The sequence below is a fragment of the Strigops habroptila genome, chromosome 5, assembly GCF_004027225.2.
Source record: "Strigops habroptila isolate Jane chromosome 5, bStrHab1.2.pri, whole genome shotgun sequence".
Classification (NCBI taxonomy): Eukaryota; Metazoa; Chordata; class Aves; order Psittaciformes; family Psittacidae; genus Strigops; species Strigops habroptila.
The window spans coordinates 59,381,105-59,399,961 of record NC_044281.2 but is presented as its reverse complement, the minus strand read 5'-3'; the positions used below and the strand labels follow the sequence as shown (position 1 = coordinate 59,399,961).

General features: G+C 60.2%; 1 protein-coding gene and 1 non-coding gene across 2 annotated transcripts; both read right to left on the bottom strand.

Moving 5' to 3' along the window:
* Nucleotides 1-823: 823 nt before the first annotated feature.
* On the bottom strand, nucleotides 824-17,036 carry WNT10A (Wnt family member 10A). Its single transcript, XM_030487181.1, has 4 exons — nucleotides 16,978-17,036; nucleotides 13,871-14,133; nucleotides 5,697-6,073; nucleotides 824-1,291 (listed from the first exon to the last, which is right to left on the bottom strand). The coding sequence occupies exons 1-4, from the start codon at nucleotides 17,034-17,036 to the stop codon at nucleotides 824-826; spliced, it is 1,167 nt and encodes a 388-aa protein (XP_030343041.1).
* Nucleotides 3,414-3,486, bottom strand: TRNAV-GAC. The gene has a single exon. It is a non-coding gene; the product is annotated as a tRNA-Val (tRNA).
* Nucleotides 17,037-18,857: the final 1,821 nt, after the last annotated feature.

The window sequence follows — 18,857 nt, the reverse complement described above, 5'->3', positions numbered from 1 at the left end:
AGCAAAGCACTGTGGAGAAGGTCTCACCCAAGTGGGTAGGCAGTATCAAGGGTCCACTCGATCCTTCTGGCACCCTGCAGGAGCAGAGAGCCCCAGGCAGCAGGAAGAGCAGGGTTCTGCACCCTGAAACACCCTGTGCTGTCTCCAATCCACTTTTATTCACAATCAGAAAATAACTTACCATACAATAACACAGGCACGCACAGCACAGCCCCGGGCACCCTCCCCTCTGGCCACAGTGCTACAGCTCAAGCCAGCCCAATCTCTGCCCCTGCAGAGGCGAGCCCCAGCCTGGGGAGCTGTGCCCACTCTCCATCCCATGGGATACTCCACCTCAATCCAGCTCAGAGCACAGCCTCACACGTGGCCAGAGGAACCTGTGCAGACTGCTGGTGCGTGTCCACCCCCCTCCCCTCCCACCCTGGGCTCCCCATGCCCTGCTGTCCCCCACCCCACCCTGCCCCATCCCGCTGGGTGCCAGCGGGCGCTCCCCCACCCCTGTGCCCACCCTTCACCCCCCGAGCAGTGCCGGTGTCGGCGGTCTATACAGCATGGCTGCGTGCTCCCCGGGGCCAGGAGCCTTGGTGCTCTCGTGTGGGGCCGGGTGGACAGCAGGCAGCGGGCAGTCCTGCCCTCCCCAGGTGACGACAAAGTGCTGATTTCGGAGGGTGCTGAGCATCTCCTCTCCCACTCCCCTCGGAGCGGAGGGAAGTGGGTACCGCAGCTCCATCTCCCCCCCAGCGCCGATCCCCGTCTCCCTCCCCTGCCACAGGCAGGCGTGCTTGTCCCTGGCACCCTGGGGTGGGTACCTATCCCTGCCCGGCTACTTGCAGACGCTGACCCACTCGGTGATGCGACACTCTTCACAGGCCACGAAGCAGCACCAGTGGAACTTGCAGTTGCAGCGCTCGCTGCGCGTCTGCCGCAGGATGTTGTGCCCGCGGCCGCAGCACAGGCTCTCACAGTTGTCCATGCCCGGGCTGGTCTTGTTGCAGAGGCGCCCTTGGGTGCCCAAGGAGTCCAGGGCTGGTTCCCGCTCGCAGAAGTCTGGTGACTTCTCAAAGTAAACCAACTCACTGATGCCGGCCCGGCGGCGATGCCGAGCGTGGCTCGGCTCCAGCTGCCCGGCGTTGCGGTTGTGGGGCCGGATGAGGGTGGCCCCATAGAAGCGGTCCTTGAGCAGAGACCCCACCAGGCGGAACTCGGGTGTCACCTGCCAGCACGTCTTCAGCTGGCAGCTCCCCGAGGTGCCGTGGCATTTGCACTTCCTCCTCATGTTGTCCATCACCACCTGCATGGGGAAAGGACAGAGAGGACATGGAGGAGGTTGTTTTTCAGGACCAGAGAAGCCATCATGGAACTCTCTGTGGGCTGGCACTATGGGAACACCAACGGTTGGCATGAGCAGCCATCAGAGCCCTGGAGCTGCAAAGCAAGCACGGCTGCACCCTGTTGCTGTGCCCAGTGTCACCTATATCGCACACCCTGCCCCTTCCCATCCTGACAGTACCAACTGGCTTTTATGCTCTAGCAAGGGATCAGCACCTAAGGGAGAGAGTGAACTACCTGACCACAGGGAGAAGGAACCTGAATCTCACCTTCCTCTGCTGCCTGGCTCTAGCAGCATCAACCTGACCGTGGACCCCAGTTAAAAGCCGGCATTGCTGCATGCCTGCAGCCCTACCATCACCCAAATTTCAAGCAGGGATCAGATGCTCACAGCCCCGACTTGTGGTCTAGGGAGGCCGCAGTGAGGCAGTGACACATCCACCCACCATGAGGGCCAGGGTGCATGGGGCTGGGCCGCGGCTGTGGTTTGGGCTGGGGCCAGAGGCCAGCATGGGGGCAAGGAGGAGCTTGGGGTCCCTATGCAGTGCTGCTGAGCCCCCAGGCTGTGTGCTGAGGTCTCCCTAGGTCCCCTATCCCTGCAAGGGACACTGCTGTGGCCATGCCAAGGGAAACTTCTCATGCCCAGCAGTCTCCAGGGACATGGGGTGGCTGCACATCCCCACGTGGCCTGAAAAGATGCAGTTTATACCTTCTGTTCCATCCCAAGAGGGATTCCCTGCTGGGTACTGTGCCCCCATACCCACACGGTCACACAGGCTCCAGAAGTTCCCTTCCCATGGGGACATGCTCCAGGTTCTGGGGGAAGCCCGTGGGACACGTGGCCTTGAGCAAGGTCCTGTCCCACGATGCCAGCCCTGCCTGGCTGCCCGGCTTCACACCTGACCCACGCTGCCTGCTCTTGTCCCCTCCCTGGGGGACATGCATGTGCAAGGAGTGCCTTGTTTTGGTAGGGGTGGGTAGTTTTTACTCCTTGTTTTCTTGTTTTTGAGTAAATCTCCCCGTTGCTAAGCAGTTATGGTAATGAAGGTAGGTCAAAGAAACACGCCTGGAGCTCGGGGCACACGGTGGAGAGGTCTGGGCTGGGCTGGAGTTTGGCTTTCATCCTGCTGAGAGTCCTGTCTCCTGCCGGGAACTGCCTCCACCTCGCAGGTAATGAGCTGCCCGGCCTCTCCGCTGTGCCCTGGGTGTGCCAGCCAGGAACACCAGCTGCTCGTCACCCTCCTTGCCACCATCCATGGGAACACACTGGTGCTGGGACCCATCCTTTCCCACACTGCCTCCCTGCTCCCTTGGCTGGGCCAGGGAAAATCTGCATATAGGGCTGTGGCTGGGATGGTCACCACTGGGATGGAGGGGACAGCGGCAAGACAGCTGGACAGGCGGTCATTTGGGGCTATGGCTGGTCGCAGCAGGGGCTGAACAAGGCAGCATGTATGTTACCTCTCCATCACCCAAGCCATCACTGCTGAACATCTTGAGCCCCAGCACCACAGCACCCATCCATCCCTGCCCAGGGATGGCTTTTTCTCATGGGCAGCACAGGGGACACAGGACCCTGCTAGTGCCAGGACTGGTCCGAGAAGGACCCATCTGAGCCTGAGCCCCATGCTGTTGTCATCAGATCTCCTCCACACACCCCTACCCATCCAGGTCCTTCCCCCATCTCACAGACACCCGGGTTCAGCACATGCCCGGACTCGCTGGTGCTTTCTTTTGCACATTCCCAGCTCCTCCCAGACACGCTCATAAGAGCTTTATCGTAGGTCTTTGTTGTGAGGGTAATGGGTAGTTCCTTGCTGCCTTTCATCCTCTCTCATTCTCTGATCTGGTGCATTAGGAGGACCTGCAAAGCTTCTTGCATGCTCCTGCTGTTCCTCTCTTGAGAACTTGCTCCCTCCCAGGGATGCAGGACACCCAAACAACTGTTAGTTGCCCAGAGCTTCCTATGCCAACAGTGGACCAAGGTGACCACTGTCACCATCAGAGGATGCTGCGCATCCCCAGCAGCTGCAATCCCTTCCCTAGCTTTGTAGATGGATGCAAAAGAGGAAAAAGAACCAGTGTGTTTCTGCCTGGTTTCGAACCAGGGACCTTCCGCGTGTCAGGCGAATGTGATAACCACTACACTACAGAAACTCACATCCTGTAGTCACTGGATGTGGTCACTGGTGGGATTGTCATCTCCCCCTGGCAAGGGAGGGTCTGAGCTGGGTGACAGGCTTACCTGAGTGCAGAACACCCTTAGGACACACAGGAACCATGGACACGATGCTCAGCATCAGCGAGATGCTGGAGAGCCCTGGGTGCTGCACCTGCCTGGTGCATGGAGAGGGATGGTGCATGGCAGGGCACAGCACATGGTGTGCATGTCCACATCACTGCTCTGCTCAAGGGGTACAACCCTCAGGACATAGAGGAGAGGACCACAGAGCTGCTGCATGCAGCGCAGCCACTCCTTTCCTAGGAAATCCCAGCAGATTGCTCCTTACTACAGCAGAAAGCTGGTCCTAGGAGTGAGGAGGGCTTGGGTGGGTGTGGGACCCATGGCATTGCTAATAGAGCAGGCGGGGAACTGAAGAACCTGGCAATGTGGATGGCCAGGTCCAGCCCTGGCAATTAGCATGGCACCAACAGGCACAGACCGGGCACAGCGTCATCTCGTTGCTCCAATGCAAATTCACAAACTGACATGCACATGGGCTCACACTCTCATCTGAATAGAGGCCCTGAGCTAGGCAGCCTGTCCAGCTGTTGCTTCCCCCCTGCACTAGTACCATCCCCTTCTTTATCCCTTTGGTTCTCTTCTGCCTCTGCTTCCAGTTCCCAGGCTTGTCCCATCAGCCCAGCTCTTGTCTCTGAATCCACCAAGAGCTGACATTGCCAGTCCCATGCCTGCCTGTCCTTGGGGACAAGCAGACCAAAGGTATTTTTGCTGTTGCTGGATCCCACAGCGACTGCATGGTGACACTCCCCTGCGCAAATACTCATCTTTCACCCTCCCCTCCTTCTGCAGGGGTCTGTGGGGCTTCCTTCGAGGCCATACAGACCTCAAATTTCTGAGCACTTTCAGGAGTCCCAGTGTTTTGGGGTACACAGAGCTGGAGAGGAGCCAGAATGGGCCCTGCAGCCAGAACTAGGATGGGGGGGGTCTTGCCTAGCCTGGGGCAGAGCAGTCTGTGGAGGATTTAGCTGCCTAATGCTGAGTGAGCCTTCACCACGCACAAGCAAACAAAGCCAAACAAGCAAAAAGCTTGGCTTTCCCCAGGCATTTACAGCTTGGCCAAACTGGGACGGCTTCTTTGGGGTGGTAAAGCTCAGCTCCAGCACCAGGGAAGGGCACACACCAAGGTCCGGCTCTGCAGCGTCCCCATCTCACAGCTGGCTTTAAACATGCTCAAAGCAGGAGGCACATCCAAATGTCTGAGCCATCCCATCCCGGGCAAACACTCCCTGTGGAATTCTGATCTTTAATTACTTATTCCTACAGCCACCAGACACACTCCTGTGCTGCCCTGCCAGCATGTGCCTGGGATCTTGGGGACACGTGTCGCACTGGATTCATAGGATGGGGTCCCCCTGGCACCTGCTGGGAGCAAAGAAGGAAGGCAGGGCAATGCAGCCATTCTCCTAGCCCCTCCTGCCTACATGCTCCTTGTCTCCAATGTCAGGCTGCTTTTAAACATCAGTTTCCAGACAGAGGGAGCTACTAATTAGCACCTTTAACAAGACCTGACATCATAAGAATGGAGGGGAGGCTGCCCTGCTCGCCTGGACAGGATCCAGCATCCCTTGGAGCCAGGGGATGAGGCTGTGGGCTGTCACCTCCACTCCCCAGGGGATGCTCCACTTCCCAGCTGGTACAGGTGCCCACTGCCTGGTCCAGTCCCGCTCCTGCCTCCTCCAGGCACTGGCTCCCTCTCCAGAGGCAGAGCTGCGCTGGGTGCTGGAGCCTGTGCTGCGTCCCCATGATGCCAGTGACTTTTCCCTCCGTGTCCATAGCCCTCCCTTGCTGCAGCTGCCCGACACCAGCTCACCCTGTCCCTGAGAGACAGGAGCTGGACTCATTGCCGTGCCACCCCCATAGCACTTCTGCAGCACAGGCGGGTGACAGTGGCCAGGGAAGTGTCCCTTGGCAAGGGGACAGCAGTGATGCTCAGAGGTGCCCTCCCCAGCAGATTTGCTCCACAGCAGGGCTGCACCACTGCCTTTACTCCAGGCAAAACCGAGGAGATGCAGGTGCCTTGGGGGCGATCCCAGCCTTGCACGTGTCCCACCAGAGCCCTCCCGCACGTGTCCTGGAGGACCCAGCACCATCACCCCACAACCTTGCCCAGCGCCCCACTCACCTGCCGGCCCACACGGTTGTTGTGCAGCCTCATGCGGGAGTGGATGTCCCTGTAGGTTTCCCGGGAATCAAGGAAATCCTTGGAAAACTTCTCCCCATAGTCCACGTCGGGGCTGCACCCTCCCCATTCCCAGGAGTCCTGGAGGCCAGGGGTCTCAGCTGGCATGTGCTCCATGTGCACCCCGTGCACCATGCCCTTGCCACGGTTCATGGCCTCCAGCTGGAGACGATGCAGCTTGTGCCGGAAAGCCTCTTCATCGCCCCGGCGCTTCTGGTCGCAGCCGCAGGCCTGCAGCTTGCCCAGGGCACAGGCGTTGGACACGGCGTGCACCACGCCGGCAGCCGCGATGGCATACGCGAAGGCGCTCTCCCGAAAGCCTGCAAGGAAGGACAGAGCAGGGCTCAGGCTGGGCATCATGGATGAGCCAGCAACATGCTGGGGTATAAAGAGCTGGCGTTCAGCTTGTGCCTTGGCTTGTCCTGGTGCACCAGCTCCTACCGGGACCATGGCCAAACCTTTACTCCAGCCCCATCCCCACCACTGCTGCCCTGAAAACCAGCCCTGCCCTGCCCCAGCTCCCACCATCATCCTGCTCCCCCATTGCCCTGGGAGATGTCACCATGGCATTGCTCAGCCTTCAGCATTATGGCCCTGATGGGAAAGGCAGTATCTCCTCCCTCCTCCACTCAGAGTTTGCCACTATATTACATATACTGCTGGCTGAGGAATACTTCTGCCATTTCTGCAGAAATGGGCCATTTCTGCTTACCCACAGAGTGCAGGATCAGGCAGTAACAGAAGCAGACAGAGCTGCCTGTCCAGCCCCATCTGTCTGCTCACGTCCCTTCCTTCCCCAAGCCCCGCCAGCTCCCTCAAGAAGCTCTAAATGTGATACCATGCTGGAAAAATCGGGCATCCCTAGTTAGAGAGAGCATGCCGCGACCGCACCACACGCTGCCAGGGCCGGCAGCTGGTATTCGTTAAACGCTGGGGAGCGACGACATCTGCAAGTGCCATTAGCTGGGGATGGGCTGGATGGGGACAGGGATGGGTCCTGTGGCAGGGGCTCTGTAGGGCTGCTTGGCTTTGCTACAGCTGGGTGAAGAGCCTCCCCTACCTGGGAGCTTCTGTTTAAATGCAAAGTAGTGTTTTTATTTGTGGTTCTGGGGCCAAGCATGGAGCCCGCAATGCCCTTTGGTTCAATGCAGAGTGACTGGCCCCAGCACGAGGAGGAGGAGGAGGAGGAGAGAGAGCCAGATTTCGTGCCGTGGCTTCACACGTGAATAAACAAATAGCTGGAGTTCACCAGCCTCCCTCCCTCAATTGGACAAGAGCAGCTTGATCAGCACTGGCTTTGCTACAGCTAAAAAGAGGAGAGGTTTTGGGGCGTTTTCCCCTGCAGATCCGTGCCATCACATGGGGAGCTTGGGCGAGCACCCCAAAGCACAGATCCCAGGCAGGGTCTCTGCCAGCTCCCTGCCTGCGCCACAGAGTCACGAGAGGTGAGAGTACAACCACTCCCTGCGGCCGTCGCCCATCCTTGGCGATGCTTCCCACCACGCATGCCTCCTCGGCGGTTCGCTGCCGCCCGCCAAGCAAACGCTATGATCTTATTAAAGGGAAATGAAACGCGGCTCGGAAACCTGCATTTAAAGTCATGCTGCTCTTTTGTGTGTTAATTTGACACTGGTGCATTTAAAAAATTAACGAGGCGCTTGCTTAAAAGCCAGCAGGAGCCCCTCCCAGCTTCCCCTTGGTATGGGACAAGCTTGCTCTCAGCCTGCCTCTTTCTGTGCACAAGTTGAACAACATTTTTCAGCGGGCAGGTAATGGGGCTGCTGGTGCGTATGCTGTGCAGCCTCCCTGGGGAGAGCACTGGCAGGCAGTGCCTGCAACACACCCACATCGCTGTTAGAACAGGACAGCCCAAATCTGGGGACCTTCAGCCCCCAGGTGAGCCATGCAGGTATGAGAACCAGCACTGGAAGGTCTCCAGGATCCCCAAATCATCCCCATGTCAGTTCTCCATCCCTGCAGTCTGGGCCAGGTCCAGCCCTTCATGAGCCAAACCCAGGCACAGCCCAAGAGCAGGGACTTGTCGCTGTCACCCCACTGTCATCTCCAGCTCTTTGCACAGCCAGTGCCTGGGGATGGTAGCAGCAAACCCTCCACCCAGCACACCTCTCTCCTCTCAGTCCTGCCTTTCCGTTAGCCTCTTTCTCACACACTTCCCCAGCCTGCCAACTAATTTCCCATGTGGCACCTCCCGGGGCCCAGACAGAAGCTCTACCCCACCCAGTCCGTCTAGCAAGCCTTGCAGGTAAAGAGGCCAGGTACGTTCTGTGCCCTCCATGGCTGGAAAACCCCTGGGGTCAAGCCCCAGCCCTTCTGTTTCCTCTGCTGCTCTCCAGCCACGCAGGAGCTGATGAATGAGGCACGGGTCCTTGTCCCTGGAGCTGCCATCCCCCAGTCTGCAGGCAAGGGACAGGCTGGTCCCCAGGACTTAACCTCCCAGCGCTCAGTCTTGTCCCTCTCTCACCATGGCCATTTCCCTGCTCACTATCGCTGTGCATGGCGCCACCACTCCTCCCTGCCTTCTCTGTTCCTTCCCTCACCCTCTTTCATGGGGAGCCGTGAGTAATGGAGAGGAGGGGGCAAGGGCAGCACCGGGATCGCAGCATCCATGCCAGTGCGGTTCTGCTTGGAAGTTCAGTTTACATTCCTCGCTCTACCCCAGCCATGCCAGAGCCCAGAGGATTGCAGCAAAGCAGCGAGCAACATGGCTGCAGGCGACAACCACTGGCCTCGTGGGCTTGGAGAGGGTGGGAGCTTCCAGGAACCGCAGGCAAGTGCAGCATGCGGCATGCAGCCCCGAGCCCTTCAGAGGGAGGCTGTCCAGCTACCCCAGCCACCTAAGACCTGAGCGGTGATGTCTGAGTCACCAGATCCCTCCAGAGACCGCAAAAGAGGTTGTAGCTGTGGGAGGTATGAGGAGAAGTATTGCATCCTGCAGGGAAGAGGGAATGGAGGACACCACCCTGACACCACCAGCAGCAGCCAGCCTGCTGTATACTTAAAGGACTGTGCTGGGCAAGGAGGATGGATCTGAAATCTCACCCCCAGGTCAGATCCTGAAGTAGCTTTCTTAAGCAAGGGAAATTTTCCCTGTCAAGATGCATCTGGGAGATGGGGAAGCATTTAGCGGCACCCCAAGCCCCAGCTGGCACATGCTGCAGTTTCTCTGTTTCTCATGTGGATGTGGGATGAAGGCAAAGGGGCCAGCTCAGGCATGGCTGTGGGCTCCATGGTCTGGAGACCAGGGAGATCTGGAGTCATGGCCTTCCTCCCACAGATCACCATTGCGCCCGAGCAGCAATGCCCTCCCAGCACCCATCGCTGCAGCGCCTGGGTGGCATCGAGGAAGCAGCCAGGACAGCCTGTTCTAGGTGCACCGTGGGGTACCCCAGGGATGCTCAGCCACCACTCCATGGGCAGTACCCCCCAGGAGTGGGGGGCAGCTGGCAGGAGCTGCAGGCACATTGCCCCGGCCTTGTTGGCTGGCGAGGCAGAGGAGAGCTTCTCCTGCCACCCCCTGCGAGGCCCACAGAGACAGCCAGTCCCAACATGCCGCCTCTCCCCCAGCCCTGCTCCCTCTCCTCCCCTCTCCCTAATTAAACTGCAGGTGAACCTGCCAGGGTCTGGCCCAGCACCAGGCGCTAAATGCCTTCCTGCAGATCCCAACTTGTCTCCCTGCACCTCCTTGAGCGTGCCAGGGACAGCCTGCAGCCCTTGCTCCCCGTCCGCCCACAGCGCTCTGAGCCGGCAGCCCTTGCTGCTCTGCAGGGAGCCAGGATCAGCCCCACACCTCCGGGGATGCTGCCCTGGCCCCGGGGTCTCACTGGGGGAAGGTCCAGGGGATGAGGGTACCCACAGGGATGAAGCCAAGCATCCAAAGCACCCACGTGTGCTTCAGGGCCAGGTGGGCAAAGCCCTTGGCTTGCCTGGGGGTACCAAAATCCCTGCCAGCAGCCTGGCTGCAGCTGCGCCAGGCCGGGTGCTGTGGTCTGTGGGCACCGGAGCTTGGCTGGGGCTCTGCAGAGCCGGGCGCCAGGGTCCCAAGCTTGGCAGCATCTTCCTGGATAGCCATAAGAGCATCTGCCTCCCTCAGCACATGGCAAAGCCTCCCCATGCTCCAGTTCACAGCTAGCTGGCCCCCAGCACCTGGTGTTTGCAGCCTTGCAGGGAGTGCCCCCCTCCTTGCTGTAAGAAATCAAGGTTTGGTCATGGACATACAGAGCCCTTGGCACCAGGAAGCCCTTCAAGGAGGGCGCAGGGCATGCCCCATCCCTCCAAAGGCTGCAGAAGGAACCAGGGAATACTGCACTCCAGAGCCATGTCCCCTCCAGCCATGCATCCCTGGGGGCCTTCAAGGACACCCAGCCCCTCCAAGAGGGTCCCAGTTCTTTCAGAGCTCCATATAGATGGGGTTGCGATGAGCAAAGGGGAATGCTCAGGGAAGAGGGATCCCTTAGCACACCTCGGACAGCCCCTGCCTGGCACTCGGACAGTCCCGGCCCTGCTGGCACTGCCCCACCCATGGGTGCACATCTACCAGACAAGGGCAAGGGCTCGGTGACCCACCACCATCCACAGCTTTGTTTTTGGCAAGCACCCAGGCATGGTTCAGCACAGCCACACAGTGCTCAGCCACTCATGGATGCTGCAGGGGGACCCCATACCAGGGGCAACAGGCCACTCTTTCCAGTGAGGTGGACACGATCATGCTGCTCACCCTAGCAGCACGGGACCTGTCTCCATTGCTGGAGCAGATGCAGCCACCTGCCTCCATCCTTACAGCTCCATCCTCCTACATCTGCCCCAGGGGGCAAGAGAAGATGTCTCTGATGTCTGGGACAGCACATGGAGGGTGAGGGTGGGACAGCAGAGAGGGATGGGACCAGGGACAGGACTGGTGCTGGCAGGAGTAACAGTGCCAGGGAATGGGCAGGAGGGTGGCAAGGACATAGGCAGCCAGCTGAGAAGCCAGGGAAGATGACAGGAGGATTTGCAATGGCAATGCTGAGCACACAGAGGGCATGTGGGCCAAGGAGGATGGGAGGTGTAGAAGGCACTAGAGACTTAGCGAGGGGTACAAGGGACACTCCACACCCCAAGGGTGCAGCATCAAAAGACCAAACCTGAAACACCCACAGCCCACTGTCTCAAAAAACTCAGGGGCTCTGTGAGAGCAGGGACAGTAAATCCATGGGCATCCTCTCTGCTTGCCCCCTGCTAACCTGTTGTCCCTCGCAGCTGCCATGCCCTGTATCCCAGGGATGGACGCATCTCCCTGTCACCTCCAGCAGGTCTGTGCTCTGCCCAGAATGCTGCCAGCATCCTTGTCCCTGGCTGTGCTGCCCAGAAGCCACCCTAAGCTCCCAGTCCTGTCCAGTTTGAAGCCTCCCTGCTCCTTCCTGGCTCCGCAGGGCTTCCACTCAAACTTCTGGTATCAGATCAGCAGGATGGGGAAACGGGCACTCATCTGCCACTCTCCCATTCTCTATTCCCAAGGGATGAGCCACTCAGCTCCACCAAGTACCTGGATGCCCGGCAGAGCATGGGACAGGCACCGGTGCTGCACCCTGGACAGCTCACGCTTGTGCTGGGGAAGATGCAAGAGATGCAGGAGGACAAGGTGGAGATGGGGAATGGAGCGAAGTGGGGAGAGCGTGAGGAAGAAGCCAGCTACAAATAATTTAAAGTGAGATTCACGCACGGCTGAACTGATGGCAGAAGAAGTGGGAAAAGGAATGAAAGATTAAAGGGGTCTGTCACTTCGGGTTACAAACAATGATCCTACAAGCATGCTGTGCTCCCAGGCACGGCAAGGATGGATGGGGCAGGGCGCAGAGCAGAGACCTGGTCCCTGGAGGTCAGATGCATTAATGCTTGCAGCAAGGAGCCTGCACCCCTTGCTTCCAGCCTCTTCTCCAGCACTGGGCTTGGGTGATGCACCCAGCTGTAAGGCAGAGCTCAGAGCTCCAGTTCCATTATTGAGGGACACGAGTGGACTGGAAGCAGGCCAGGGCGCCAGCCTCAAGGCTTGCTCCATGCCAGAACAGCTCTGAGCAACCACATGGGATAGCCTGGGTGCTCAGGGCTCATCCTGCACCCTCTGCTGCCAAAACAGGAATTCCATGAGGTGTCTGTCTGTTCTGCTGCTCCAGGCCTACTTCCATCCTTCCCTGGTGCTGGGTGCTCCATCCCACAGGATGATATTGTACCAGTGCTGGGAGCCTGGAATGAGCCATACCCAAGAGCTCAGGACTGGTGCAAGAGTCCAGGGGCTGCGTGAGTCCCCACACCCATCAGTCACAGCCCTGACAGCAGAAAGAGCCGAGGTGGCTCCTGAGACACAAGTGAGCTGCAAGTGACAGGGCACCACCAGACCTGGTGGGCTGAGGGAGGGTTGCAGAAGCTCAGTGCTCTCTGCTGCTGGAGCTTCTCATCCAGGCTGGTGGGACTCAGAGAAGGGAAGCTTGCCTGGGTGTGTGAGCAACTTGAGCCAGCAAGTTAGTGTCTCCTACTGCCTGAGGAGACTAAAAGTGAACAGCATTCCTCAGAGGACCTGGAAATACCTCGATGCTTATCAGGGCTGACGGTCCCCACCCTCCCTGCCAGGCCCTAACCTGGGTGCTGCTTGTGGAGGGAAGAGACGCTGCCCTCCTCCAGGCACCAACGTGCTGAGAGTGGCCACAGCTGCTCCATGGCTGGACCACAGCCCTGATGTCACACATGCTCCAAGGTAGCATTCCCTCCCTCCCTCATGTCCAGTCCATCTGCCCTGTACACAAGGGAACTCCCAGCACCAAAACGCTTCTGTGCTCCCCAATCCAGCCATCTCCCCATAAGCTAGAGCTGCCTGGGTGACCCTGCCACCACATCCCCTCAAAGGCATCTAAACCTCAAGCTGCCAAATTCTCCTCTGCGAGACTCACCTTGCAGTCCTGTGGAGAGATGTTGTAGGATGTGGAAGGATGCTTGGGGAAGGGGTAAAGGCACCTCTCTGCTGGGCACCAGGCTAGGAGGCTCTCAAAGCAGGTAGGTGAGCAGCATCTTTGGTAGTTTTCACCTTCCTCAGGAGCTAGAGGAGCAATATCTTTGCTGGGCACCTTCCCTGCCCTCAGCACCCAAGTGCCTGCCACTGGCACTCTACTGTCCTCTCCTACCCAGTCTGGGGCAATGGGCACTTAGAAATGTGCTGAAGCCCAGGCTTCAAGAAGGGTACTTAGGCGAGAAGATGCATTCAAGTCCTACAGAAGGTCCCATCAGATCACAATCCTGATCTGCACCATGCAGTGCAGCCCCTCTGCACCCCAAGAGTCCGCTACTGAGGAAAGAGTGCCAGCTGGGGAGGCTCTAATCCAGGCAGAGCCAGCCATGCCTGCGAGGGAGTCATGGTGCCAGGGCTTGACAGACCATGGAGAGCTAGGAGAGCTCTCCCAGCAGCTCAAGTGGGTGCTCTGTGGGCAGACAAGGTCCCAGTACAGCCGGTCTCTTTGTCCCCATCATGCCACCATGCTGTAGGGTCCCACAAAGCAGCTCTCTGCATTGGGGAGCCAACACAAAGGCAGGATGCCAAGGTGATGGGCTCACAGAGCTATGTCCCATTAGCTAGGGGTGTTTCTGCTCACCATGATGCACTGAAACACCATCTCCAGAGCAGGAAGGAGCCAAGATGCTCACTGCATCCACCAAACTGAACCCCAGAGCTCGGCATCCAGCTTCAGACCCACCAACTGTACTGCACACTCATGGCACTGCTCCAAACACCAGCCTACACCCTATGGGGAGAAGATGCCAGAAAGTGGTGGGGCCTGGAAGAAGCCTTTGGAGCAGCTGGGGCTGGGCAGGGAGGAGTAGCTCAGGACGAGGGCCAGTGTAGGTACAAAGGTGCATGGAGAAGAGCCCAGCTTTGCCACACTGCAGTGGCAAATCCCTGGGGTTTCTCAGGCTCTGTTTGCCTTCATCCCTGGGGATGCTGAAGAGCTAGCCTGGTTCCCCGGGCCAATGAAGAGCTGTGCAGGGCCCCATGGAGAGCCCATGAGGGCTCCTGAGAGCAGGGGCTGGGCATAGAAAGAGGAAGAAGAAAAGGGAGACCATCCAACCCTTACCTCTGCTGAAGATGATGCTCTCATAGGGAATCTTGTTCTTGGTCTCAAGGCTGGAGCAGTTCCAGCGCTGGTCCCGGAACTGGTGCTGGCACTCGTGGATGGCAATCTGGATGCCCTGGATGGCCGAGGCGGTGACGTCGGGGTGGCGCACGCACACCTCCAGCTGCCGCCGCGTCAGCCCCGGCAGGGTCAGGCACACCGTGTTGGCGTTCAGCACCGGCTCCGACGGCAGCTTCAGGCCCAGGATCTCATTGGAGCAGGAGCTGGAAGGGAAAGGGAAACCCATGAGCTTGGAGCAAGCAATGTGACAACTGCTCGCTTCCCCTTTGGGGAGGAGGAAGCGCTTGGTGGGGACACACTTGGGTAGGGGAGATGCTCCTCAACCCACACTGTGCCAGATGCTTACAGAGAAGGCTGGGAAAGCCCTGGGCATACCAGCTCAGCCAGGCAGAGATGCCCCAGCAGTACTGGGGCTGCAATCCTCTCCAGCCATGTCAGCACAGCCTGTACCCAGCAGCAGCCACATTTGGTCCCCCTGCCTCTGGAGCCCAGCATTTCCCACAGCTGCACCCTATCTGTGTGCTCCGCCAGGGATCTCACACCCTGGCCACACAGTGCAAATTCTCAGGCACAGACTGCCCCAGCTTGCCTTCCCCAGAGAGTATGGGCTTTCCCCTGGGAGAATAACAGAGACCCCGGAGTAGGAGACCATCCCAGGTCTGGCTCCATCCCTGTTGCTGGCTGATTTCCTCCCTGCATCTCCCATATCTCCCAGCACTGCTGGTCCTCACAGCACTGACAAGAGAGTTACCTCACTCACAAGAGAGGTAACGAGAGGGACCAGCCTTCTCCTGCAGCTTGGCAGGGAAATTTGGAGCCAAGCACCCTGCTATACACCTTCAAACTCTCAGCAATAATCCCAAATTAACATCCCAGCCCCACTAGACCTGATGCCTGTCACCATAGAAGCACAGACACCAACTGATGGATGGGTACAAGGGGAGGCACACGGTCCATGGCAGGGGAGCGACTACTTACACAAGTAAGGTGCTGCCTGGCAAAATAGGGGGGTAGATGGGGTGTGGGAAGATGGACAAAGCATGTCTAGAGAGGTGCCTGGAGCTAAGACAGTGGTACACAGGACAGATGGATGCAGACAGGGAGATGAAAGTGTTTGCCCAGCCTCAGGGAATGGCTTGAAGGACCCTGAGATCCACAGTGTCCAAGCAGAGGACCTGCAAAGCAAGCAGCAGGCAGAGGGATGCCCAGGAGCATCCTGCATCTTGCAGCAGGGTCCATAAGGAGCTCAGCACTGCCCTGCTCTTTGCTCAGGGCACCTTGGTCCCTGCTGAGAGCTCTCTCCAGGTAGGGTTCCCTCTTCCCTGGGACAACCAAGAGCTGGCAGGAGCAAGGAGCTTAGAGCCCTTTGAACCTTGGTTACAGAAATGAGACTTGGAGGAGGATGCTGGAGGAAGGACTGCAGCTGCCTTACAGAGCAACCTGGTCTTGGGGAGAAGGGTTAATCCCCCTCTGCTCCCCCAAATCCTACAAGCCTGGTGCAGGCACAGGGACAGAAGCAGCTCTCAAGGATCAGGGACTGACTTCCCCAGCTCAGCGCTCACCCAGCTCTGGAGGAAGGGCTCAGCCCCAGGGTCCCTGCTGATTTACAGCTTGTCCAGGGGGGAAGGGGAGCTGTCAGAGTCAGGCTGCTGCTTTTTCCAGCTTTCGAAGAGTGTTTACACCCATGCCACCACTTCCACTGGTGATATGTGGGTCTGCCCTAGTGCAAATCTACAGTGACTCCAACAGGGAGAGTCGAGGTGGGGGGAAGAGCAGACAGAAGGAGAGCAGAAGGGGGTGCATCCCACCAAAGCACCTACACAGGAGGAGAAATCCTCTGCCTGGCTCCTGCGCTCATTCATGCTGTCGAAGCAAGCTCTGGCTGACACGAGATGCAAAACAGGTCCGCAGCTACCACCATCCCCAAGCCCGGCAGCTCCTTCCCCAAGCACTGCAAGAACCTTGTCCCCTGCCTGTCCTGAGCCAGACACTGCTCCTGCCACCTTCTCCCAGGGCATCCCCGGGTGTGGGGGGTGTTATGGTCCTTCTCCCCATTGCACAGCAGGGAAATTGAGGCAGGGGCCCTTATGCAGGGCCGCAGAGAGCAGAGGGCAGGTCCTGCTGCCTCTTGCTCCACCCAGGGCTCAGGGAGGCCAGGGACCGGCAAGGAGCTGTCACTGTCACCCTCCCTAGGAGGACACAGCACTCCCCCCAGCTCTCTTTCCCCTTGAAATCTGGATTTAAACTTGATTTCACGGTGACAAGCCCCCAGGTCACAGGCTGCAGCGGCTGCTGCTTTAATTAATACAAGTCCCAACGTTAACAAATTATATTTAAAGGGGCTGGAGGGAGGGGGAAGGGCGGGGGACACCCCCCCCCCCACTCACACCAGCACCAGCGTTAACCCCTGGCTGTCTGCAGTGCACAAGTTTGGGAGCGGGCAGAGGGGAGCTGCCAGCCACCCGGGGGAGATGGAGACGGACAGGGGTGGTGAGTGTCTGGGGGGCCGTTTTCTGGAAGGCAGGCGGTCCCCTCTTACCCCCCCCCGCCATCGCCTTTAGCATCGGCGGAGCCGGGGAGGGGATGCAGGTGGATCCCCCACCCTGGTCCGCGCCCCTGGGGTGCGGAGCGCAAAGACCCCCATCCCGTCCCTCACGACATCCCCGCCGGCATTCCTCCGGCCCCCGCGGAGGCCCCCGGCAGCGAGGCCCGTCCTCCGCCCGGGGAGAGCGGGGAAACTGAGGCAGACAGGGCGGGCGCTGGGGCGGCTCCGGACGGGGAGGAAGTGGGACAACCTCCGTGAGGGGGGGAGCCGCGCATCCCCTCGCCGCTCCGCCGGGCCGGAGCAACGAGGGGCAACGGCCCTGACAGCGCCGTGAGCGGGGGGCCGCAGACGTGCGGGGCCGGGCCGGGGCGGCGGGACCCCCCCCGAGCCCCCATGGGCAGCCCGCCCCCGGCGCGGGGCTGGGCTCGGCGGCTTCCCGGCTCCCTCCCCGCGGGGCCGGGGCGCTCGGCGGCAGCGGGGCTGAGGTGGGGGCAGCTCCTACCTGGGTACCCAGAGGCTGAGCAGCAGCGAGCAGAGTCCATGGGCCAGGGCCGGGCGCATCTTCGCTGGGGCAGCGGCTGTGCGGGCTGCGGGCGGGCGGGCGCCTTTGGGGCAGGGGCGGCGGGGCTCGGCGCTGCTCTCTGCCCGCTTTGTTTGTTGTGGGTTGTTTGCTTGTTTGTGTTTTCCCCTCTCCTCCCTCTTACTGGCTCCCTGCGCGCCGGGGCTCGGCTCGCCGGGGCGGCTCTGCCATCCTCCCGGGATGCCCCCCCCCCCCTCCCGCCGCCCCGGCGCCCGCCGAGCCCGGCGAGGGCTGCGCGCCCCCCGCCCTGCCCGCCGCCGCCCCGCCGCGCTCAGCCCCCCGGTTCAGCCCCCCATGGCGGGACGCGCCGGGGGGCCGGGGGGGCCCTCGGCCCGCGGGGTGCGCTCCCCCGCCGCTCCCCAGGGCGCCCCGGGGCTCCGGGGCCGCAGCGGGCGTGGGCAGGGCTCGGCGGGCGAGCGGCTCTGCGGCTCCCGCGGGGCCCGCAGGCACATGGGGAGCCGCGGCCCCCCTGCCGCCCCCCGCCGCCGGTGTCGCCGGGCCGCCGGCGGAGCGGGCAGGGTCGCGGCCGGAGCGCCCCGGGAGCGCTGGGCGCGGAGCGGCGGCGACGGCGCCTCTGCCTGGGATCGCTCTGCGCCGAGCATTACTCAGCGCCCGGAGCCCGAGTCCCGACACGTCCAGACAGGAGCCCGCGGGGGAAGGACGGGGCAGAGGGTGGCAGCGGGGCGGGGAGCCGGCGTGTCGCACGCAGCCTGCCGGGGAGGGAGCGGGCGGCGGGGGGGCGAGCGCCGAGCGCCGGCCCGGGGGAGCGGGCACCGTGGGGGGGGAGCGGGCGCTGGGTGTAGGGTAAGTGTGGGTGCCGTGAGGGAGCACGCATGGTGTGGGGTGAGGGTGCGCGGCATGGGGATCGAACGTGGTGAGAGGTGAGTGTTCGTGGCCTGGGGCAAGTGTGCACGGTGTCGGGGGCTGTGCGTGGGGTGTGAGGTGAATGTGTGTGGTGTGGGGGAGCACCCACAGTGTGGGTGAGCGTGTGCAGGGCATGGGAGGAGGGTGCTGTGGGCATCGGGTGAGTGTGTGCAGAGTAGAGGAGTGTGCAGGGAGGATGGGGTGAGTGTGCATGGCATAGATGAGTGTGTGTGGCATGGGTTAAGTATACACGAGGTTTGGGGTGAGTGTGCACAGCATGTGCGTGTTCCAAGTGTGGGTTGATTGTGTATGGCATGAGTGAGTGTGCACAGCATGCAGGAGTGCGGGAGAGTGTGTCCAGTGTACAGTGAGTATATACTGCATGGGTGAGTGTGCATGGCAGGGGTGAGTGCATAGGGTGTGAGGTGTGTATTATATGGTGTGGGGTTAGTGTGCATAGGGCATGGGTGAGTGTGCATGGTGTGGTGGTGTGTCCACTAGGTATGGAGTGAAGGTGCATGACATGGGGTAAGTGTGCGTAGCAGGGTGAGTGTGCATAGAGTATGCTGAAAGTGTGAGTGGTGAGGGTGAGCAAGCATGGAGTGTGAGGTGGCACTGCACAGCCTGGTGTGAGTGTGCATAGGCTGTAAGGCAAGCGTGTGCAGTGTGGGTGAGTGTGGACAGTGTGAATTGAGTGTGTGGTTGGGACACAGAGTATGGGGTGAGTGTGCATGGCATGGGTAAGTGCGCGTGGGGTATGGAGAGAGTGTGCCTGGCAGAGGATAAATGCGTGGGGCATGAAACAAGTGTGCACAGGGAGAGGGATGTGCATAGCATGGGATACATGAGGAGTGGGGATGAGTGTGCGTATGGTGTATGCACATAGGGGCTGGGGATGCATGGCACAAGCTGTGGGTGTGCAGAAAAGTGTCCCTGCT

Excerpts from the sequence above, each read along its gene's own strand:
- WNT10A (XM_030487181.1), bottom strand. The coding sequence starts at position 17,036 with ATGCGCCCGGCCCTGGCCCATGGACTCTGCTCGCTGCTGCTCAGCCTC. Across the intron at positions 14,134-16,977 it reads CTCAGCCTCTGGGTACCCAG|CTCCTGCTCCAATGAGATCC; the intron begins GTAGGAGCTGCC and ends TTTCCCTTCCAG. Across the intron at positions 6,074-13,870 it reads GAGCATCATCTTCAGCAGAG|GCTTTCGGGAGAGCGCCTTC; the intron begins GTAAGGGTTGGA and ends CCTTCCTTGCAG.